The 25,806-nt window shown below is 40.0% G+C and overlaps 1 protein-coding gene across 5 annotated transcripts in view; it reads right to left on the reverse strand.

The window, feature by feature from the left end:
• reln (reelin) overlaps nucleotides 1-25,806 on the reverse strand; it is a 109,850-nt gene that overhangs the window by 62,172 nt on the left and 21,872 nt on the right. For all 5 annotated transcript variants that reach the window (XM_030136425.1, XM_030136423.1, XM_030136426.1 and 2 more), the window contains exon 3: nucleotides 7,592-7,730. In XM_030136425.1, the coding sequence (XP_029992285.1) occupies nucleotides 7,592-7,730 (139 nt within the window). The remainder of the gene's footprint in view (nucleotides 1-7,591; nucleotides 7,731-25,806) is intronic.

The raw sequence follows: 25,806 nt of genomic DNA on the forward strand, positions 1-25,806 counted from the left end.
CCCTCCGCCACTAAATTAATTAATTGAAAAAGGCTCTTGGAAAACATGCAAATTTAATGACGCTCCACAGAGGAGGGATTTGGGAGTTGTTTGGCAAATTACCTGCTTGTTAGCACAGGGTCATAGAGAGTTATGGCTCTGAATACAGCTAGAAGAAGCACGATTATTGCTCAGTATAAAGGCAGGAGAGGAGCAATTGACCTTGACTACTATTAGAGAGTAATAATTAAGGGATTAGGAAAACAACAATACTTTGGATTAACATGTGGGGGAGAAAACACATCTGAAAAGCTGTTGAGCACATGCAAATTGCTGTGCTGACAGGAATGTAATTATTTTTGTTTTAGAATAGCTATTGTGAAAAATTAAAAATAATGACAAAAATCCGTCTTTGATCTCATCCTTAATTTTTCAGTGCGGTCAGAGTTTAATGGGGGAGGGGGGGCAAGAGGAACCTATGATATTTACCCATGGTCAGCAACACAGAGATGAATCCCTTCAAAAAGTCACGCCTGTTATTTGTCTTGTCAGAACAGAGGATATTTGCAGAAACAGACAGCGCACAATGAGGAGCAATCATTTCACTATAGATACATCTGGAGCGACCCCCTCTCCCATGAGCACGGTTCATTTTGTTGCATTTAAAATGAAATGCTTTTCTTTTTCCAGTCTCCACGCTCTATTTCATCTAGAATTGATAAGGGGGTCGTGGTCCCAGCAGGTGGGACAGTGACCCACTGAGGAGAGTGTGTGATGTTGGAGCAGTAATAACGTGATGTGGACAATTTGTGGCAGTATTGATCAGAGCACTGACATGTAATATACATATGAGTGTACACGTGTGTGTGTCTGTGTGTACACCGTTGTGTGTATATAATTAGTGGGGTTAGGTCCCTTCTCCTGGGAAATAAGACCACATTGACAATATCATGGATGCAGAGACCTTCAGGGTAAACAGCAACAGGCAAGATATATTTAAGAACCCCCCCCCCCCCCCCAAAAAAAAGGCTACGATTTATTGTTACATTTCGAGAAATAGACACATTTAAAAAGTTTGAGAAAGGTTAAATGCATGAAAGTGAAAGATATAAGACTTGCTGTCTTTCACATGAATGTGTGATATATGAAAATTGGAATTATATGGGTGGACTGTGTCAGATTTGCAGCTCTGGCCGGTTTGTAGGGAGAAAAAGTTGTTCAAATTTATGTGCTCTGTCATCTTTCACATTTCTAGCCCATATTTCTGTATCTACAATGCCAAAATGCCATTACCTTGAACCAATCATTCATGTTCTCTGGTGCAGTGTCTACAGTGAATCTGTCACACAGCCACAGGCCAGTATGGAGCTTTAATGACGAGGAGAGCTCATTAACCACTGACTTTATGTTAAAACCAACTTAAAGATTGACATGAGTAATAGGAAATCAATGGTGAGGACTAACACCAAGAGAAATGAGCTGCTGGGTGAAATAGGTCATCTGTCTGAGAGATGTCTCACCTCTGACCTATAACCTCGGATTAATATAAAAAGCTCTTAATCATTCGTCCATTAATTCATTATTTATTTTTGCATGTAATTTATGAGGTTACGGCCCCATTTTTAACATTGTTGAGCAAACCCATATAAATACACAATAGCTGTGGTCAAGAATAACTGCCTTCATTAAATACAAAACATATCAATGACCTTAATCAAGAGCATTTAGAAGGAACTTCATGGAAATTCAGATTTAAAATGTGCTAAGGGTAAAAATGAAGTGAGTTTAAAATCATTTGGCAATCTGTGATGGACTAGATGAGCTAAGGGACACATCAAGGCTTATTTCCCAGAAGGCCATGGGGTTAAAACATGTATAGTTTTAAGCCCATTCACTCATTTACACAGTGGCCACATCACAATGTGTTGCCAACAATAATGATGATGATGATCACAATTCAGCTATTCTGCAGTAATTGACTTATTGCCAAACAATCATACATACCAAGAAAAGTACCCCTATTTGCCTTGCTATCAACTGCCATTTTTTTTAGTTCAACATTAATTACTTGATTTAATGATCATTTATTTATTTAACGTCAACAATTTTCAATATTGTCTGTGTTAGTTTGATTTTTGCTATGTGTTTTCTGCTGATTTTGTAAAAGTGAATAAAAGTTAACAAGGCAAAAAGTAGGAATTATGTAGTTATTCTCTACACTGTGGCGTCAGTTTCACAAAAAGTGACAAGAGAGATGAAACATCATAGAAAAATGTGAATAGGTGTTACTGCCTGTTTAACACACACACATGGGCTACAATGTCCACCTGTGCCATTGTTTGAAGAATTAGTGACTGAATTAGTGAAACTGGCAAGAAAATGTTTATAGCATCTGTGTGGTGTGGGTATAACACAATATATTGTATATATTTTACAATATGACCGGGGCGCCGTAAAGGGGGGGTAAACATGACAAATTCATGGGGCCCAGCATTTCCAGGTTTCCCAGTGGTTAGAAGTTGTGATAATGTCATGTAAGCTCCACAGTAGAAGAGAGGCGTAGAAGCCAGGAGTCAGACGTTCAAAGTTAAGTTTTACTTTCATTTTCACACCCATTGCAGTACTTATTAGTACCAGTTGCCCCCTGCTCCGACGACAGTTACAGATCATTTCTTTTCTGAAGGGGCCAAAACGTTTACCTTCCATGGGGTCCACAATCGGTAGCGGCGCCTTAGCAATGCGATATATTTCTGAACTGATGCACCCGATCCAATTGCAATGATCCAGTTAAATGAATCAGTGTGTGTTTCACAATTTATGCTCACACAGACACAGTTAGGTTGAACAGTTTTAGTATCCACAACACAACAACACCAGATATGCAGGACAGGAATGATTTTCCTCAATTACAGCTAACAAGTCAAGACAAGAGAGTGTCTGAACACTTTATGACCTGGACTGTCTTTTCACAACCTTTTTCTGTTCCATTTCCTATAAGTGGTTTCACTCAGTTGAGGACTTCACAAAGGAACTACAGGTGGTAGAGACATACACACTGTTTGCAAACAAAAGCAAGTGCTTAAAAACAACTTCATTTATATGCACATGCATATTGAAACACACACACATTTATATATATTTATAGACACACACACGGTATGCCATGATTTAGTGAACACATGCTAATAGATCCTCAGATATCCTTCTCCTCAGGGAAACACTGAGAGGAGGGCACACAGTAATTAAAGCAATCTTCAACCCAGCAGCTGTCTGAGGCACATGAAAAAACAGTACAAAACACTGCTGCGAGAAAACACACTGCACACACGAGTACCAACAGATACTTTTACACATACTATGAACCCCCACATCTGATAGAAAGAATTACATGCACTGATACACACTGCACTAATTTCTTTAAAGCCATAAGTGAAGCAGAATAAAGGCAAAGAAAGGAACAGACACACTGTATTCACCAAAAGGAAGCTCTCCACCATTATCACCACTAAGTGCAGCAAAGTATTCAGAGCATTATGTTGGGGTGTTTGTCTTGTCATGTCTGGGAAGGATGAATAAAATATGGGTCAAACCTTTTTTACGCACTCATGAATACTGGTCATAAAATAACTCATGGCACAATACTGGTACATGACGTTGTTGTTTTAGCAGTACAATACTTTGACTATAAGACATTTATCTACAATAAGTCATGATGTCGATTTAATGTAAGAGGAAAAAATATTCCAAGAAAAGGAAAAAGGAGGAATTACGTTTGCATTGTACCAATGACATAAAAGGATGTATATATAAATGCACAGGGTCTTGGCTTAGTTTGCTTTTAGCACATACTAACTGAAACTCCCATATTCATGTTGTAAGTTTTAATAAAATATAAATGTTTGGTGCCAGTGTATCATTGACATATTACATGACGAGTAGTGCAATATTTTGTTGTACTGGGCTCTTTCCATTTTTGATTAACCTGTCAATTATTTTTTTGATTCATTGATAAAATGTTTGGTATGAAGATTGCGAGACAACTGACAAATCAGTATTTTGTAATTCCCAAAATGACTTCTTCGAATATCTTCTTCTCTCCATAACCAAGCAAAATCTAGTGAAAAGGCTAGATTAAAAACATTTTGAGTTATTTATCCACAAAATAATCACTTATCAAAATCACAGGTGGTTAATTTATTTCTGTAATTTGTTCTGTTGTTGCACAAGCTGCTTTGCCTTTCATCTTTGATAAAAAAAAAACATTAGCTCTTGATCAACTGCTGCTACTAAGTGAGAGTTGTGCAAGTTTAAGTGATCGATTTATCAATCGAGTTCAATTGCGTAAAAGGAAAAGGTTGAAAATGGGAGATATCCATGAGGGAATGAGCTCTGTCCTCTTCCACCTCCCATGTCGCCTCCTCTCCTCCAAGGCCTCCACTTCTCTTTAGGTGGCAATTTACAGCCACCTTGAAAATGAGTTCTTTGGGATGCCCATGTCACTGCACTCTATCACACTCCTGCTAGTGATCTGTTACCAGGAACACTCCCACAATATCGCCCATAAAACTGCTCACTGGCCCCATATTAATGTACAGGCAGACCAGCTCTGGGTCTGTGAAGGACGTAGGATGTCTGTGGCTTTAATTTAAACACTCATGGACACTGCCTGAAGTGAACAGTGGGAGAACGGCCCTCGTATCAATCAGAACAGCGGCACTATAGGGAAGGCCAGGGTTCTAGATAACACAAATATGATTTCTAACACCTTTACCACAATATTTTTATGACCTTTTGTAACTTTGTAACATGTTCCATTGGAACAGTAAATACAAGAACACAAAATACAAAAGACAATTTGGTAGCCATACTTTTCTAATCAAGGATTGCAGCTTGACATAAAAGCCCCTGTTTAATTAAAAGTCTAATATTCCTGATGTCTTCTGGATGCTGGCTTCAAAAAGCCTGGACTAACAGACCATCTCTAGAAATCCAGAGGTCAGGTTTCTTCTAGGAATCAATGTGGTGTTATTTGTTTTATTTGGATACTCTAAGCACCCTTTCCCACCAGCAATTTCAAACAGGTCAACAGCCACATGTCTTTACAAGTTTCGTTGACAGATTTACTCATCTACATCTGTACGCAAACCCTTCTGGTGCATTGGATATGAGCGGTTTATCATGATTGCAATGGGCTGGTAATTAATCCAGTTTTTTTTTGGTATTAATGTCAATTACATGGTGTGTAAATCATCCATCCATCCATCCATCCATTGGAGCTCTCTTGTTTGTGCTACCACATTTATAAAGTACTCATTTATCCATATAGTGTTTAATAATAATAGTAATTCTTTAAAAGATTTTATGGCCACTAGAATTAAAATAATTTTTATGATATCTGTTGAGCTTTGATTGACTGTCAAAGCTTCTGCTAATGGAATAAAATAGTTTTTATAGGTAAACAGCTCCTGTGTAGTTGTAGTTAAGAGTTTTTCTAAGACAGTCAAATGATTTTGTTACATAAATATTTTATGAGGAATACTGTTTTACTGCTGTACCCGTTAAACCCCCCCCCCTCTTCTTTAATTCCATCCTCTTGTCCAAAATTGTTGACTTCTGGTTCCAAAATCAACACTTACTAACAGCCAAAATGGAAAGTTATCCTCATCCACGTCTCACATATCTGTCTCTAATCTTGTCTTCCAAAATACCAATACTCACAAAGTCAGTGATAAAAATTTGAGATGCCACCCAAGGTGGCCTAGCTTTCAGTCACAAGGGTCTTGCTTGTTGAATTTCCCTCAGAGTCAGATCACTGAGCTTCCAGGGCAGCATCGGAGGCGAAGATACACTGGTAGAGACAGGAGCTATGAACTAGAACAGGGTGCAGGAAATGTGTATGTCTGTTTTGCGGGTGTTTGTGTGTTTCTGAATGAACAGTCTCCAGCCAGCTGGAGTGTGACTGGCTGACTTTGATAAGGTCAGCCGCAGGGGCCCCTATTGTCACACTGTCGTGGACCCCTGCCAGCCCCACTGTCATCAGCACTGGCAAACGGCTGCTCCATGGTTTACGCTCCGACACAAACACACAGCAAATTCTGGGACACACAAACCCAAATACAGAGGAAACACACAATCCTCGTAAGCTGACACACGCTCAACAGTAAATGTGTTTTCTGGCAGACAAAAAAGCCAGTAAATCTGTTTGGCTCGGTGGATATTGTCTAAATGGCATCTCCACTTCAGCAAATTCCCCGGCTGAATCCATTTCTGTCAGTCTGTCCATAAAAGTCTCTGTCTGATAGTCTATCGTGTCCCTCCAGGAATTCGTTGAGGGATTTTTGTGAGTACTGCCAAAATGTTTAATTTAGTCGTGGTTTTTATGAACCACTGAAGTGCAATTTGCAACGTCTTTCAAGTCCTTAAAAAGGATGACTAGCAATAAAAAAAAAGCAAAGAAAAAGAGTTGTTTGCAGTTTGATTTACCAACTAAAGCATTATCATTGTATGACGACCTTTTCTTAGTTGAAGAGTTTATTTTTAAATACAGTGGGTTGTTCTCACCCTAGTCAATTTTCAGAATACTGTAATGCATATAGGCTGTTTCTTTAAAATACCGGTGACTTAGTACTGCGTTGTTGTGACTTTGCATCGGGCTGAGTTATTCGAATCCTCCCTTTTCCTCTGCACTTCTCCAGCAACAGCTGCTAATTGCATTTTGACAGATTATCAGCATAAGGCTGTAAATCACAAAAAAACTAGAGGGAAAGGGAGTTAGAGGGTGTTTCTAACAGAGATGAAAAAGATGATGAAGAGCAACATAAGACTAAAAGTAAAGAGGAATGAAAATGGGGAGAATATTTTATAAAGGTAGGTAAAGAAAAAAAAATCAGCCCCTACATGGGTTGAGTTAAGGCCATATAAGCCTCTGGAAAAAAATGAAGCACGGCCAAGCAGAAAAAAACCCATACACCACCTTCCAGGTTGTTCTGAATGAAAAGTACATTTTATGGCTCCATTTAGAATTATGTATAATATATGATATGACCTGGAGTTTTACTATCACAAACTGTGTGTATCAGTGTAACACCCACCCCTGGGGAATGGGTGGGTCTGGTCAGCCACTCACATATTTTCCAAATAGAAGACGACAACTCCCATTCAGAGAGAGGATGAGAATGTTTCCGTTGATTCTCAGTGGGGCAAACACACACCTTCACACCTGTCACTGCACAGGCCATGTCAAACAGGGTAATTACATACACACACATGCTATCTTTGCCCACAGTGTAACCTCTTACTATGCACACTTTCTCTGACAGGATGACCTTTTTAACATCCTTTTTGTGGCTATAAAACAGAGGACACCACCCATGATGTCAGCTGATAAGCGTCTCTCTGGATCCCTTGGTATATATGCGGCCACTCGGTCAGTGTGTGGCCATTCAACATTAACAGATCGTACTGTTAAAGTTTATGACTTCCATGTGCACTGTGTCTGGGTCAGTTGTGACTATGAAGGCTTAGTTTTGATTTCAGGAGTATTTCTTTCCCTCCCTCGCTGACTTTCTTCTCATCATCGGAAACAGTAAAGTGCACATACACACACACTTACAGAAAGTTGACACAGCCGGTGCCAGGTGGTGGAGCGATCCAGATGAAGCTGAAGCTGGTGGAAGGCTGGTGGCTAACATGGGAAGCGACCACACTGCAAACAAACTGGGTTCCACCAAACTGACGCTCTGGCATCACACCTGCAGCAGAGAGAAGAAAAGAAAAATTAAGAGAATAAAGAGAGGAAATCTGATGTAGATGAGAGCAATTACAGTAACATGTTTACTTTTACATGTGAAACTTACAGTATCACTGTAGTTAAATAATACTGATTTCAAGTCTTTTTCATTTGCTTCAAAAATAAATGGCTTCCCATGAAATCCTGCAAAACCAACCAGATAAGAGTGTTTATTATAATATGTATTATTAAAGTCTGGTGACCTAAAAGCCTCACGGGTCTGTTTTGTCTGTGTATTCACCGTGTCTTTTCAAATGTCAGAGCTTGAAATAAATATATTACTACACATCCAGTGTTAACACAAAAAATAATGATGCTATGGATTATCAAGACCATTTCAAGGTAATCGCTTTGGCTGATTTAGTGCATTATTGAAATTAAAGTGCGATAAGAGAAACCCATTAATATAAAAAATGATGTGCTGAGTGAGATGGTTGACATTTACAGAATGTAGTGTAAAATCAAAGTACACATTACGAAAGCTTTACTTGTGTGATAAAAGCAATATATCAGGTTGTTCAGCCAGATCGTAAAGACAAATAGTTAAAAGTAGGTGTGATGTATAGAAAAAAAGAGGTGAAACTCAGCATAGAAGCTCTGCACCTATAACACATATACTCCCCCCTCCTCTCTTCTTCCATTTTGCTTTTTATTTCTTCCTTCCCTCGGTCGTTTGATCTGCTGCCATCCTTCTGTTATTTTTTCCATTCACTGACATTTTAAAGTCTCTTTCACCACCAACGGCTTCCTGCTTCACTTTTACAGCATCTTCTCTCCTTTACGCAAACTCACTACTTTTCTTCTTTTGTTATTCATTTATTTTGAACCTCTCCCTCTCTACAGCTGACACAACATGATGGTGGTCTTATTAATGATGGCCTGTGTCCGGCTATGATTGCAGCGATGGAATGACATCATGTCACACAATCTTTCCTTTATATCACAGAGGGCAAGGGCAGGACGTCACCGGATTCATCAGTCACTGCACAGACATCCAGAATGGTTTAATAATTTACTTTAACAAAATGGCTTTGGAGCAAACAGGCGTCTCAGCTGTGCAGTAAATATTGCAAATGGAAACACAACGCGCCACGGCACTTGTGCTTCACCTAGACAGGCAATTGTCATAATTCTGCAACACTAAGTTAACATAATGAGTTCCAGTGCACACATAGCAAACATTCAGCCAGTTTAAAAATGAATGTGATGTCCCATCTGTGCTCCAAGCTGCAGCATTGTGGCGGCTGGCCTCTCCTTCTTATGAACTGCAAACACACTCCTCTCCTCCTCTCTCATAATTCAACTTACTGAGCAGATAATCAGCAGTGATTTAATTAGTGCTTTAATCTCCTCTGAATCAATGTTTACATCACTATGCAAAGATATTGTTCATGAGAGTGTAGTGTCTGGGTGAAAACTAATCCTTTAACCCTTTATCGGGCAAGTGACTGTTTTTGGTCATTTCCACACACATTCCAAGACAGTTCCAGTGAGGACAAGGAGTCCAATGTGGTCTACAGGGTCTGTAAGGTCCCTGCATGAACAGTGAGTGTACCTCTTTTGTTAGGTACCATGAAGTAATGGTACTAATGTAAGGAATGATGTTCAAAGGGATAATGTGGATGTTGACAGGGGTCTGGATCAGCACGCATGTTGGTTTAATGGTACAAAAGGCAGGTTCTTTTCATCTTACTTATGTTTTTCTTGTATTTTTTTTTTTTTATTTTATTTTACCACTTACAGGTAAGGAACCAAATATGGGCACTTCACTGACCTTGATTTTATACATAACAACAAAAATTTCACAAAAGTAATACATTCTTATGTCCTCCAACAACAAACTAAGGTTGAAATTTTGAATTTCAAAGTATTTCTATAAGTGCCCTATAAAGGGTTAAATACAGTCCTGCCAGTAGTAAATTTGCCCATCTATGTGTTGTACCAAAATTCTTTTGGTTTAACACATCCAGCTGTGTGTGAGTGAACAGTTGCATGAAAAAAACAAAGGCTTCAATTAGAGATGTAATGATATGAAAATTTCATATCACGGTTATTCTCACCAAAATTATTATGGTTATCATCATTATTTCAAGGAATCAGATTTCAAGGTATTGTTGAAATGTGCTCAAAATGTTCAAAATGTACTTATACACAAACAAATAATTTAACCAACAAATGCCAAAAACCAATAAATAAAACCCTTTGTAGAGACTTTTTTCTGCATTTTCTGCAGACAGGTTGATCATCTTCAACTAGTTTCCTCTCAGCATCCTTTAAAAACCCAAAATACATCCAGACCTTGTCCTTCTAGTGTGTGGGGGGGGTCTCCAGAGCACTGTCCGTGCGGGTGCCTTCCGCTATGATCTTTTCAAGGCCAAACATTGCAAACTGTGCCTGGACTGCTGCTGCATTTCCAGGAAATGAGCAGTATCACTGTGTGTTTTTCAAAGTGTGGTAATTAAACAGTTTTAATGATAATCAGAATTTGAAAGAGTAATACTAACCGTTGGAAATTTTTACCACAGTTTACCATTATATTGGTAATCGTTACATCCCTAGTTTCAATACTTTGGATTTGTAAGTTACTCCTGTGTGGTATCAATGATTTCATTTGCCTTGTTAAGCAGACCTACAATTTAGTTTTTAATTAGATTTTATGCAAAATAATCATCAAGGCTGATGATTTACAGGGGTTCACATGGCAGCAACATATTGTGCCATTATGTGTGAATGCACTCAGCATGCGGGCCTAGTGTGTCAGATTTACGAGTTGTCAAGCAAAGCAGCCTTTTACCATGCTAAGGAGCTGCTGGTGTGTAATAACAGACTGGGATGTAATCACCCACTAATAGTACTGCTGTTCGCCAATCACCTCCGCTACAACCTCTGTGCAATGGCCAAGATTTATTCTAAAGTGAGCACATACACACTCACACAGAGAAGCAGACATAAACACACATTACTGTCTTGGGTTATTGCAATGTTGTTTTCCAGAGCAAGATCTCTCCTCCTCAGCACCCTGTCTTTACCGCTGACATACAGAACAGAAGAAATTGTTTCTGTGTCTTTCTTATGCAGCACTCAGGAAAGCATGCATTGACATACCCGAACACCTTTCTGTCTTTTACTCCATCTAACACAAAAGAGTGCCAATTCCACAACAATTTCAACAGAGACAGCCAAGACAACGGTTTTTCTACTAAAGAAGAGAGGTGAAAGAAGCCTGTCTACCACATTGCCATGGTGCAATTTGAGAATCCCTGCAGATGTTCATAATACAAGCTTAACTGTCTAGGCAATGGAAACACTATCTGGAAAGCTGCAAAGAAAAACAGAAAAAGAGTGAGGATGGTGTTGGGAGGCAGAGGAGAGGGCAAACATATGAAGAAAAGACAACAGGCCATTGTGGAAATTTTGTTTTATTCAAAGGGCTATTTACATTTTAACTGAGGATATTTATCACAGAAAAAACAAGACAGTTGAGCAGGATGCCAACAGCAACTCAGTTTGACACAACACAGAAAACACGACCACAGCCAACTCTAATTTAACAAGAAACATGAAGAAATAATCAGTCAATTTAATGCTTAAGCAAACAAGTAAATATCAAAAAATAAAAAAAAATCTGACATGATGTGTAAAATTTAGGGAAATTAAAAGGAGAGAAATTTTAATAAGTAAAAAAAAAAAAAAAAAAAAAACGCAAAAAGAAAAAAGCAAAGCAAGGATGAGAGGAACTGAGGTTATGGCTAAAGAAAAGCAGCAGTTAGGGTAGGGTGAAGATGAAAAGGCAGACTGATGCACTCCAGGACACAGCAGCACTGGGACTCAACACCGCTCACAGAATTTCTATTCCCACTTGAAAAATACACTCAGGCGTAAAAATGCAAATAACGAAACTAGTCCCTTTCATGTCCGGGTGTGGAGAGTGAGAGGAAAAAAAAAACACTATTATTCAATGAGATCCAAATCCCAAATGTTCCAGTAAAGCAACAAGCTGCCGTGAACCTACAGAAAGGGAAAAAAAAAGCTCTGACATTCCTGGTTCTGTCCAGGGAGATAGATGAGCAGCAACAGAAAAGACAGCCTGTTTCATCATTGTAAAATGCAAATGTTTAACAAAGCCCTTCCTCTGTCCTTACATACCGGTGTCACACCAGCTGACAACATTTTCTATGTTGGTGTGTAAGTTTTTTCTGTTATCTCTTGTAGCTAACAAATAAGATAGACGAGCCATTGCGGGTGATGTATTCACATGGCAATTTTATTTTATGTGCTTTCATCCAATATTTTAAGTTTTTCTTCTCCCCACTCCTTTTTGAGTGTAAATGAATGATTTTGGAATTTTTGAACTTGCATGTATTCTGTAAATGCTCAAAATAAACAACTAAGTGAATGAAGTTCAGGTTCTTTAATTCATTTTGTTTTTCTCACTTCTCATCCCTTCTTCTCATCCTTAATCTATATATAAATTGAAATGCATGTTTATTAAAAGTCATAACAAAAACAATACCTGCATATACATTTTGGAGATGAAAAAAAAAAAAAACAGACCTGGACAATTAAATGGGCATAATCTTATGCTTTATGAACCATGAGTGAGTGTTTTACACATATGGGCTTGTTATCACACAATCCCCCTCATGTAACTTAACTAATGAACTGACAATGACAATAGTTGTTACAGCAAAGCAAATGCCACTGATGATGCATTCAGGGTGTATGTCTCAGAGGTCTATCCTAATTCAATAAGCAGCCACAAGGGGATCTTGGAGGACTGTTGCAACTGCATATCCACAGTCAAATGCACACATGCTAATACATGCACACTAACACGCACACACCAAACACACACAGTTCTTTCACATGCAGATTAGAAACTTATGAGCTGTCGGCAGTGATTAATGACAAGGGAAGATGACCTGCTAACTCCCACGGTATGACTGGGCAGAGCATGTTTCATAAATATGAACACACACACAGACATGAACATGCACGCAGATGCCCACATGCACTCGGGCATGTCCACACACAACCTCTGGGATATGCAGAAACACAGGAAATGGGCGTGTCACGATTTTAAGGGTCATATGTTAGTTGTAAGACCGTCACCCCAACATCAATCTCTGCTGGTAATCGTGGTGAATTTTTTAAGTTCCCATTAAAAGGAAGTGAGAAGTTGACTGCCTCTTATTTATTCATATTCAGTCAGTCCATGTCTGTGGTAACAAAGGCTCCTTGCATTTTCTCTTCCGTCTGGTGTTTCATCTTTTAAATATGTACACACCTCCCTTCACATCTGTCTGTGTCCTCTTTAACATTTCTGTTCTGGATGCAGCTTTTTTTTATCTGTCTTTATATCTCACTTTGCAAAGTTAATGAGCTTTTCACAGCCAAGCTCAAAACAAGTCAAATAGATGGAGTGAGAATTCTCCCTGATGGAGCAGATGGGCAATTGGTGGCTCAGGCTGGCAGCGACTTCACACTGTACAACCAGCAGGAGCTGGTCTAACTGGCATTAGAACTGATAGCTAGGCTTTGTGGCAGAGTTGCGAGGATTTGAGAGACACCATTCAAATTGATGAGCGCATTTACCAAAATCATTTAGAGTTTAAACACACCATTTGACATCTGGTTAGTACCAAAAAGATAGTGGATTTTGCACTTCTTCACAATGTCCTTCAGATAAGTCCAGCTTTGGGGACCACAGAATGATATTAGGTTGCCTGACTGTCTGTGTTTGGTATGACTACATACGTTAATCATAAATGGGATGTAAAGCAGTTAAACTGTGATTCCTGTCTCTCTGTTGCTTCAGAAGTATAGATACGAAGGTGGTGGGAAAAATTCACATCATGATTCAGTCCCTAAAGGCACTGAGGAATGCGGGTGTTGCTTGCTTTGTACCTACAGAATATTCTGTAAATCAGTGCAGCTTTTATTTATTCATATTTACTACTGACATTAAAATTGTTTTAATGAATTTATGTACATATTTTATTCTTGAGCTCACATCCATAAGCATACAAATACTTCCATAACCATATTCATTTGCACATACTTAAAATAAGCACACACAAACGGAATATTAAAACACGTGTGTGCACAGCAGTCTGTTTTAGTCATTAATGGAAGTACTACAAAGCAGCACAATGTGTTCTAAGGAGATTAGGTTATTTGATATACTGCCCATCATTTATTATATACTTTTTGATTAAGCACAGAAAAATGAATCTCATTCAGTAGCATAGATTAATGTTTATAGAGCACATCTTTTGTCCTATAAGCATACTGTGTGTGTGGTTTTTAATGTGTGTGTGTGTGTGTGTGTGTGTGTGTGTGTGTACGATCAGATAGATAATAGTCTCTTGACCAATGGACATTCTATTGCACAAACTTAGAAATGCAATGTATACCACCCCCAATAATCTTGAGAGCGGGACCATTAAAGTCTCATAATTCAAGTAGTAATTTTCAAAACCTGTCATAAACCTATTGGAGCATTAACATATGTTATTAAAAGCTTGCGAATGTATGGGAATGTGTCAAAATCCAGAATAATGCCCCTGTCAACATGTTTCAAGAGAAGACCACACAATGGTGACATAAATGATACATCACAACAGTAGTGACAGCCAGAGCAGGGACCCCTTATGCTTTGTGCTACTGAATGATCCCATGCTATGTGGTTGTGTGTGTGTGCGCGCCTGTTGTGTTTTAGTCACCCCTTCTTCCCAACATCATGCTCAGCTGGCTGGTCGGACCACTATGGGGAGTCGCAGTGCATGACAACCTGACTCTGATATGCCATTGGCTAAAATGGGCATCCATCTCAGCATCTGCCAATCACACTGCCATGGAGACGCACTGGCAGCATTGTGGTGATGGCAGGGAACCGGCACAGTGTTGCCAGGAGGAAGCTGTGTGTTAATATGGGTGGTGAAAAATGCCAGTGGCCAGGGGGAAAGAGGGTAGGAAACTCTGTGGGAAAATGTGAGGGTGAGGGGGTAGCCACATGAATGAAACAGAGTTTAGCTGTGCTGTAGAGGACACCTGGTGGTCTGCTGAGCTGTATGTGTAGGTAAGTATGCAGCAGAATGTATATGAGAGACTTACTGGACATTTTGCACACATGTATATGTTTACATTATATTATTTTTCCATGTGTACATTGCAGCTTCAACTGAAAATTCCATGAAAGACGTTATTTGTGTGTGTATTCATGCTCTAAACACCTGACCAATTTCACCCATATGCATACATTCACAGCACAATTGCTCTTTCATTTAGGCTTCCATTGTATCTCACAGCATCCATCATCCATCATCCATAAACTCCTGAAGGCACGGCCACACATACACCCACACACAAAACACACAAATACATACAAAGCTAAGGCTTATTGTAAGAGTTGCCAGTATAGCTCTGGATGAAACAGAGAAAGTACTGTTGCAACAACATATGGTTGTATAGGAGGAGCATTTCTGAAACACATATTTTAATTTAATCATAATTTTATAAGATGTCCTATATGTGTTACATTCATTAATAGCTATAAATGAAAGTAAAAGTATAAACCAACTAAACATTTTGCTTATTGCTCAAGGCTGCATACTGCTTCCATTCACTGATCGAGAGCTACAGCCCATACAAGCATGAATGATAAATGGAGTACAAGAACACTACTGGAGCACAGTATACCCCCTGAACTAATGTGTCATAATTGAAACAAATGTTGTTCTGAATCAAACAAGTGTTGTGTGTTTTGGAGTCCCACCGTGTAAGATAGATGAGTCTTCTATGCACAGCCCTACAATCCATCTCCAAGATACACACACATACTGACACACAAAACATATACACAAAACCATGCATGAATGCACGCGCAAATATGAAACCATGCAGGCCAATTCTACTGGGGAGTGCACTAAACCAGTGAAAGGGAAATTGTTGTGTCAGTTTTCTTTGGTCATTTTTTATAGGTTATGGTAATTTTGTCTTCAGCAAAGTACAGTAAGAGGCACAAGATGGTCATACACATTATGCTCAAAGTAAAACCAAACAACTGTTGAGCCTCAAGGTACATCTACCACAAGTGATCTCCAGATCAATAATTAATAAATAAAACTGTTAGCTTGTGGTCTAGTGTGATGCCATAAGAGCATCTTAAATTTCCTGTATAATTATGATTACTCAAAGCTTACACAAGACATAAGGGTTTGCAAACAGTTTGCTAAAGTGTATGTGCTGTTAATTGACGAGAAAAAAAACAAAACAACAACATATCCATTTTTGCACAATTTTGAAAGCTATATTATTGGAATATTTGGACAGTAACCCAAAGACACACCAAATACATCTGATAAAGTCCCTGAAGAATTCAAGAAGTAATTCCAGTATAATGGCTGTAATATATTACCCCTACTTTTAAGAAACTTAAAACTAGAAAAAATAAGATTACAGATATAAGATTTATAAGATTTTTTTTTTCTTAAGGTTATGCACTGCCTTGTAAGTCTACACACTCTTTACAACAGAAAGTAATGTCTTCTCTTTGTGTCCATTTTGCTTTCCGCCCTCTCCAAATAAATTTAAATAAATAAACAGGCAGACAGAATTAATTAAAATATTAACATTTCGAAGTGGAGTCAACCTGAAATGCACAAACCTGCTTTAAACTGGATCCAGTCCCAGAGTGTGTGTTACGTAAACCTTTTAGATGACATGTTGAAAAACCTAATTGGAGTGATGAAGCACAAGGCCTACAGAGCGCTGGTGAAGGGAGGTCTGTGGACCAACCTCTAGCCAACTCTAAGCCCCAGGAAAGGCTTACCACTCTGGGTGGCAAAGTCACTAAACTTCCCTTCCCCCACCACTCTTGTCCTTGAGCATCTACCCCTCTATCTATCTATCCATCCATCCATCCATATATACATCCGTCCATCAGTGAAGCCCAAGAGCGGCTGCCTTCTGTGGGTGTGTGTCATTGTAGCTTGGCAGGCACACACCACAGCTTTACCAGCAGGCACCAGTGCTAATTTGATTTTTAATTCAACACGACTCCTCGACTAATAGTTTGAGTTGAGGATTAATTAATCTGATTTGACTTGTGCTAATTTCTTGCACCCACGTCCTGATCCCCACCCATCAATGCAGCAAACAAACAAACTGGTGGTCTCACAGGCTCTGTCCTGACACACATGTTGACAATGAGAGATCGAGACCTGAGGCGACAGGTGAGAAACCAGTGGGAAGCACAAGGAAAGCAAGGCATGGTGTCTGTGTGGCATTTGCATGCATGTGTGTATACACAATGTGTGTGTATTTAAATGTGTAAATAGAAAATGCTGGAAATGAGCCTGGTCTGACAGAGGAGTGCTGGGAGGCAATGAACTAATCATGGCAACAACTCGGCTCTCATAAGGAGGGCAAGACACAGAGAAGGTCACCAACTATTTTCGCTGCCAAAATATGGGTCAGCTTGGATCTGGGTAAACTACTCACAGATAACTTGCAAATAATGTAAAAAAAAAAAAAAAAATGGGCCATGCACTCTCCTTTCCTTCTCTGAAGCTGTAAGAGGGAAGAGGGCCAAATCCAGTCAGGGCACTACTGCAAGAAACCAGTAGAACCACTAAGATTCCTGCTCCCATAGAGTCTCAGAAAGCACTTCCACTGCACCTAATACTCTCCACAAGGGAACTTTAAAAATGAATAGACCTGAGAGTGCAGCTGGATGACATGCACTTTGTGTATAAGACTGTAAAATCACTCTCGGTGTGCACACCAAACCCACAGATGCCCACACACTTGCAAGGTGCATCTGGAGGTATAGAGTTTTATATCACAACACAACAAAGGAAAATGTCAAAGTCAACTTGCCTCTGTGTTGAAATGATGCAAACCCACTAGTATTCACAGAAATATGTCAAACTGAGCAGTCTTTGAGTCAAAGCTTTCTCTGTCTTTATTCTATCTTTATTTCTCTCTCCCCTCTCATTCTTACTGGCAGCTAACCAACCTCTCTGCATGGCAGAAAATAACATTGCTTTGCTCAAGAGAGACCACACATGGGAGAAACAGCCTACGCCTGCTGCTCTCTCCTGCAGGATAAAAAATGAAATAAAATAAAACTGGCCAACATCTCACACACCACTTTGAAATCTCTATCACAGTCAGTCCAGCTCCTGCGTTCTCCTCTTTCTGCTCTATTGGTCACCCTAGACCCTTTTTACCATACATTTGGATGCAAAAAATACAACAACTGAAGCAAAAGGCACTCCGATGCTCAACATGTGCATATAAATACATGTGCGCCTTCAAAAGACCAAACATAAACACCCACACTCACACGCATACATATACACCTTCACTCACGGACACCAATACATTCACGCATATGAGCACAGGCACACATACAGATGTAAGCACACCTAGCGAAGCTGTGGGAGTTCAAATAAGGGACTCTATTTTCCAAGAGAGCTTGTGCACACCTAGTGAACCAGTAAATTCCCAGCAACAGCGCTCCTGATGGTCTACCGTCCACCTGAGAGGCAGGACCTATGCTTTTGGGATGTATGGCCAACACTAATGCACTGTGGATGTAGCGCCAATTAATAATGGATGATGGACTGTACTTTTAAATTCTTTGAAGGTGGGGCTGTTTCTCACTTCTAGGGATGCTTTACACATGGAGAGAATACACGACTTGTGATGCATCATCACCCAAGCATTCCTCTGCACTCTTAGAGCACCCAAATGTCTAGCCACCTGTTAGCGGCCTCAAGGCATTGTGAGACTGGTGGGGGAGGACATGTCGGGCTGCAGGAGGGACCAAACAGAGGCTCTCAGTCTGGGTGTTAGTTAGGGACTGAGGGTGTCCTGTGCCAAAGATGCAGGGAGATTTACAGCAAGCCGACCCAGCCAATCTCAAGTCTGATCTAGCACTGTGCCGCAGAGAACACAAATCACCTCCCATACATAACCCTGCCCCTGACAACTCATTTCATCTTCTGCACTAATGAATTCATCATCAGGAGGGATCTGCCTTTGGGTGCCTCAGCCCTGAGCAGAGAAGGAGTAATGGCTCAGATAAGTCATCATCGTCATTATTAACATCATCACCACCAGCACCACCTTGCCTCTGTTCTGACCATAGTTCAACAGTTTGGAATTGTACATTGGCTTTGACACAGTGATGGAAGAATTATTCAGATGCTTTACTTAAAAGACTGATATTTTGTTTTTTTAAATGGAATTATGCATTTTAAAACATTTCCCTGTGGATCTACATAAACTGTAAATACTATGCTTGGGTCTGAATTCTTCATTAATTCAACTCCACAGGTCCATCTTCAACCCTATTTCTGAGTAATGACACCAGAAAGGTCGTTCTGAGTGCTGGCCCTTTAAATGCACATGAGCCAGTTCATGCCCCACCCCCTCCAGGTTGTTGACCGTGCTTTCTGTCCCATTCAACCAACAACTGAACATTTTAGGTAATCGGCTCAAAGTCTGGACATATTTTTCAGTTTTTACTGCAACCATTACTGCTGACAAATAGTTGTCGTATTCGGAGAAATGTTCGTCTGAAGTCTTGACCTTATATGTGCAAATATCATGGCATAACTAGTTATAGACGTCACAAATTAAGCAGGAATTGAAACAGGTTATAGAAATCCACTCGATTTTTGCCAAAATGAATATAAAGATAGCTTTGCAGCACCTGGAGGCTTCAAATTCAAACTTTTTGAACTATTAGGGTCCAAATACACAAATAAATGTACCAAAGACTAATAAAGTGGGTTAGCAAAATATGACCCCTTTAAGTAAATGTATCAATAAAATACATATGTGTAAACCCCTGCCTCAGTAAAAGTACATCTGTATCAGAAGTAAAAAGCAGTTAAAAGTCTTGAAAGCACTTGTTTGGTCAATGAGTACACTTCCACTGTATTCAGCACATTTAGAATGCGTATCTTGGTAAGAGATTTTAAAGCAGTTTGTGACACACAGCCCCCTGTTTATGGTCAGCTGGGGTAGAGGTGGACACACCAATGAAAACCTCTATATTTCTGGTCTGAGGGAGAGACACACCTGTTTTTAAACGTTAAGGGGACATCAACAGGTTTTTGCATATGCAGAAATGTAGCAATGCTAACTTTCTGAAAAAAGAATGAAAAACGGGGACTATGATCACAACATCAAACATCCAACACCAATGGAATAGTTCATTAGTGCTGGAAGAGCATGTTACAGTTGGAGCTGCTGGAAGTGAAGCATGTTTGGTCGACTCAGTTTTGAGATGTTGGACTTTTTTTTCAAATGTTTTGGGTGAGGATGACCATTTATTGAAATGAAGCCCTGTGTCAAAAGTTGTCGGAGGAGCTGTTAACAACTCATGGACAGTGGAAAGATAAGGTAAGGTACATGCTATTTTTTATAAAATGTCAAAGGCCAAAAAGGATGGAAATCATGGGTAAAATCATAAGCTTTTTAATGTTTGTTTTATTATCCATTGGGTGCGATCTTTACCTGAAAATAACAAAAGCTATGAATTCTCTGAAATGATATGGTGTACAACTATAAAGTACAATAAGACTCAAAGTGATGTAGAAGTATCTGAAGTCATACTAAATGAACAGTCCTTGAGTAAAACTACTTAGTTACCTTCCACTGCTGCCTTGACAAAGTTGCAACTGGAAAACTTTGCATTTGTTTTGACTATGTTCAAGGTTATTATAAGGTTGGATGTCAGAGCAAATGTGTCACAGATGCGCATTTTAAGTGTAAGAATTAGCATGAATGTGTGTATGTCAATGGAATTTGAATGTGTTGTGGTATGAGTGGATAAGTCAGTGAGAGTAAGAGCTCTTATGGTAGCAGAGAGGTGTATATGCATGTGTGTATGAAGGAGTCTAAGCGGCACAGTCAGGGAGCTGTCAGCAGAGAGCCAGGGAGCAGGCTGATCACAGAGCTGCAGAGTGTTTGAAGTCTCCTAGGGACTGACAGCTTCTCTCCCCATGGGAACCCCTTCCCTCACCCCATCTCTCCTCCCTGCACCACCCTGTTTCTATATCATTTCTCTTTATCCTCCATCTCTCCTAATGCAGTGCCTCCTGCTCAGTGTTTTTCCCCATCCCAGTGATGGGGAAGTAAGCTTGCGCTCTCCTGGGACTGCTGAGAAGGCTCAAAAACAAGACTTTCAGTTCAGTGGGAAACACACCTGTGAGTTTGTCTCTGTAAATACTGACATGATGAGCTGCCATCTCTCATAGTCTGACATTCTGGTTGACATTCAATCTGCCTTGGTGGCAAGAGGGTGGCGACAGCCGACCTTCAGCCCGGAGATGGATGAGTGTACGGATATCGAGATTTGAATGCATAATTGTGCATGATAAAAAGAAAGCCCATTTATGATTGAGTGTTTCTATATGTTTCTATTAGTGCACGAGTCCTTGTGAATGTGTGTATGGTATGATTACACTCTTGGCTGCACACCTCCTGTAGCCCCTCCTCCTCCTCAGGTCAAGGTGCAGCAGGATTTCATCTCTAATCGGGCTATGTGTTAGCATGAGCCCATCCGTCATGGGGACAGAGTGTCGGCTGGATGTCCCTGTCACTAAGCTGTCTATTTTGTCAGACAGCCAGATCTATCATATTGGGATGGGGACTGATACTAGCTAGCTGAAGCCAACTGCCCTGTAAATACATACAAATATGCAAATTAACGACAAAATAAACATCACCCTGCAAACGAGCCATCCATCAATGACCAGTTTCTCAGCAGCTCAGCACTGGCACAGCAACACCAATCAGCCATTCCATCAGAGGGAGTGATGAAACACTACCCTTTTATCTTCCTTTGCTTCTTCCCCCTCCTTAGATCATTCATATACTGTCTTCTTTTCATTGGGCCCATTTTACTATCTTTCATGCATACTCTCTTCAATTTTCCCCCTTCACTTTTCAGTTGAGCTCAGGACCTCAACTTTAAGCTCTATGACAGCCCCATCTTGCATTTTTGCCCATTCATTTCCCTCTCCTGTTTGTCTTTAAAACTCTCTCCTTCCCGCAATTTCCTTTTGTTCGCAGTCATAATTGTAAGTTGCCTGGAGACATTAAGGATGAATGCTTGTTCTGTCTTTGAGTTTGAATGGATAATGATGTGACGAGGACCATTTTGTCATTAAAGGACCAATACAAATCAGACCACATGTGACATTTCTTTCCATGCTGGCCTAGGTCTGTGGGGTCCAATACATCACCTCATTATTGCTGTGCAGCATCAACAGCAAACTGCCCTTATGTAAACCCCAACTAATAAATCAATATTACGAGAATGTACATAACTCATTGTTTTTGTCATAAAATCTATGTAGACACCACTTTGAAAACTGTGTGGGTCCTTTCAGAAAGCCAGTGAGGCTGGAATGGAAAAAAAAGAAGTCTTAATGGAATAAAAGTCAAAGGAGGGAAAAACATGAAGCATTTGGAATTCTTCAGCCGCTGAGTCAGTGCAGACTAATGTTACTTTTTTGGCAGTGTGTGTGTAGAAATCCCCACTGAGCATGTTACATATACATGTACACATGGATAACCTAAATATTATGCTGTAAAACTTATTATAAAAGACTCAAATGAGCCATCATGTTGCCTATAACACATTGAAGAAATAGGGGCAAATGAATCACTTTTTCACACATTTTACCTTGCTAATTAAATGTATGTTGTGACTACTAGAACCAACAATGACATGATGTCTTCCCTGACAATTCCTGGTAACTTGAAATACAATCACTGCTGCAACTGTGTCTCTGCCAAGCAAGTTTATATAAACCACACTCAATTTACACTCCTGTCGTCTCTCTCTCTCAAGTGAGTCTGGCCCCCAAACATAACATTGTTTTTAGCTCAAGTTTGTCTGATTCTGCACTAGCCATAGCAAAGCAATTATGGCATCATAAAGGTCTGTGGTAAGCCACCCGGCGGCCTGCTTTTAGGCAGTGGAGGAATGATCCTTGGGTAACCGGAACCACAAAGTAGCCCAGTAGCTGGAACTACAGCCTTTCTCCAGACTACCCTGATTGCCACCCCAGTGCTCCATCACACTTCAGCTAATTTGACAATGAGTGGGTGTTGAGTTCTGACAACGCAGTAAAGAAGCAGATCCTCAAAGCTTCACATTTTTACTCTAAATATAATGTCACGAGCAATGTTTTTGTGAGGGAGTGGAATCCAATAAAATGCTCGCTTTTCCATCTTGTACATGGTCGCGACATGAGTGCACATGACAGACCACAATGAGGGAAAAAAAGACAAAGACAATAGACGACCACTGATAGAGAATTGTGTGTATTTGCATGCTGTTCAGACATGCACATGAACACTGGTTGCACTGCACTGGCTTTATGAGTTTTCCGTAAAAAGCAGTGAAGGGTGACACTGACAGCCAAGGGGAATTCTCTCTTTGGAGGCCAGCATGCAGTCATCCTGTCTGGTCACTGCTGTAGCTCGGACCACACCAACCACAAGACATCACCACACAAACACTAAGCTCTCTGTCTGCTCTGCTCCTGGCCTTTATCCATTTCATCTCATTCCTCCACCATTCTTTTCTTTTTTATATTATCCAATGTTGTCCTTACACAAGTTTTCCCTATTACTATCAACCAAGCAAGAATAAAAGAACCAAAAGAACATTTTTCCTTCTCTCTCTCTCTTCTTAGTCTTGTGATTTTGATTTTCTTAAACATGTAGCAATACTTCTGGACAATATTAATTTATCACTAATCTTCTCTGTGTGTGCAGTCCTGTGGTTGCAGAGCTTTGAGGTTTCATTCTTCCAGTGCTGGGATTTATGTTGCTTCCTGCACTGATACATCTGTAAGGCACATGTTCCCCAACTCCAACAGCTGCACACAGCTGGAGTGTTGCACACAACTCTGAGTGCAAGTGTGGGTATTTCTTTTTTGGATTCTGTGTCCATGCATGTTGCTGTCTATGTGTATATGCATCCCCTTCTTGCCTCATTTGAGGGGATTAGAGCCACACCCCTCATGAGACACTCTACACTAAACACTAGGCTCATAAAACTCCCTTGTGGAGCTGCATGACCCTATTGTCCTCGCAGATGCTTTATACTTGTCACAACAACAATGCGTATTGAGTGCCACATCATTCCATTGTTATTCCGCTACATTTTCTTCAAAGCATCTTGTTCAAATACTCAGTCTCCTATGCACAACAATGTAACTGGAATTTCATGAGTCGAAGCTCTCTTTAAGGTAACATCAATATTCAATGCCACCAAGCATCGGGAGCCATCTCTCCCCAATACATAACCCACACTACTAAAGACAAAATTTAGTCTATATACGATACTGATGAAAATCTGTGATGTTGCAATAATACTGCATTGACAGCTTTATTTGTAATATCACAAATTAACCTTGAGGACACAACCAAATTGACACCAGGTAATGAATGTGAAGCTATGGCTAGCTGAGACATCATCTGATGGAAAAAATGGTGTGAATGCATCGCCCATGTATCCAGGGCTCCATCTGATAGATCAAATGTGTTTGTGAGTACACAAGATGTGCAAATAAATTGATTTTTCTTATTCACTGCAATTCAGGCAGTTCTGATGTGTTTTTAAACATGTTTCTATTGTGATGAAGATGAAAATGCCATTTATTGGTCAGGGGTAATTTCCTCCAGACCTGTGAACATGGTGTTTGTGGATTATTGTATGCTTGCATCTTATGTAAAACAGACTATACTAGATATGAGAGTGAATGGTTGTTCATCTGTATGTGTCAGCTCTGTGATGAACTGACAACACATCCACGCCTTCACCCACAGGTAGCTGGGATAGGGCCTGGCACCCCCGCAACCCTCACAAGGACTAAGTGGCTCAGAACATGGATGGATGGATACTATACAGAGAACTGTGATAGCACTAATGAATCATTGTTAATTTTATTCCATCTGCTCATAGGTTTATCAAGACCTAGAGCTTACACCGGGGGAAAAAAAACAGGAGAATCAGAGCAAAGTAACAAACTGCAGAGCGCTCAGAGTAGACTGAGTGACTGGTGCTGCAAAACCTAGACAGCATCACTGTTTAGCTGATTACACATACTGTAAGAGAAGACTTATTTAAACACACACCAGGCAGAAACTCACAGTTCCACACATTGCTGCCTATCAGTCTGTGCAGCACTTCTCTTAAAACTTTTCAAATTAATGCGAGTGAAGCAAAGGTGACGCAATTCTTGCTTGGATGCCTCCCCAGTAAACAGGGCTGCCAAGACTGAAGAGCTGCCCTGGCCGGGGTGAAGTCAGCGTCTGAAGAACAGAGGAGTTAGTCAGGATAAGTGAGCCCGCTGGGCAGCAGTTCTGGGCCAGTAGCCCTGTTCTCTTAGGAGTTCTTTATGACTTACCCATTGCCCCTAGAGAGCCCCTACCCCTGCACACAGGGACTCCATCCGCACACACTTCATCTGAGTCTAAAAATCCTCATTGTGTGTCTACAAATGGGACACACTTCACTTTAATTCCATTGCTTTTTGGCTGTATAATTTGACTCAGATTAATCAAAATAATTTATAGAATAAATAAGAATCGCTATAAAAGTAATAAAGCTGTTAATTCACAGTAGTAGTAACCGCAGAGAGAAAGTTCTGTTAAATTACTTGTGATGCAAGAGAAAAATGTTACCCTCAGGTTCCAAATTATTTTACAAAAATATCATTTACAGATAGCGCATTTAACTAGTTGACCTGGTGACTATTAAAACAATCTCTTTGTTATTAATTCTTTCTCTCATTGGGGTCTCACACACTTTTTTCTCTTCTCCAGTGTCTTTTCCTCATCTCATATTCAGTTTTCTGTTTTTCTTTTCTCAAACTTCAATAAAATCCCATCTAGCCAAACCCATGGTCACATCATCCCCACTCTTCATCCATCATAGCCTGTCACAACGGGAGTGGGGAAATGGTCTTACATTCATTCTGGGAACGGATGTGGATCAC

Source organism: Sphaeramia orbicularis, chromosome 6 (assembly GCF_902148855.1).
Source record: "Sphaeramia orbicularis chromosome 6, fSphaOr1.1, whole genome shotgun sequence".
Taxonomy (NCBI): domain Eukaryota; kingdom Metazoa; phylum Chordata; class Actinopteri; order Kurtiformes; family Apogonidae; genus Sphaeramia; species Sphaeramia orbicularis.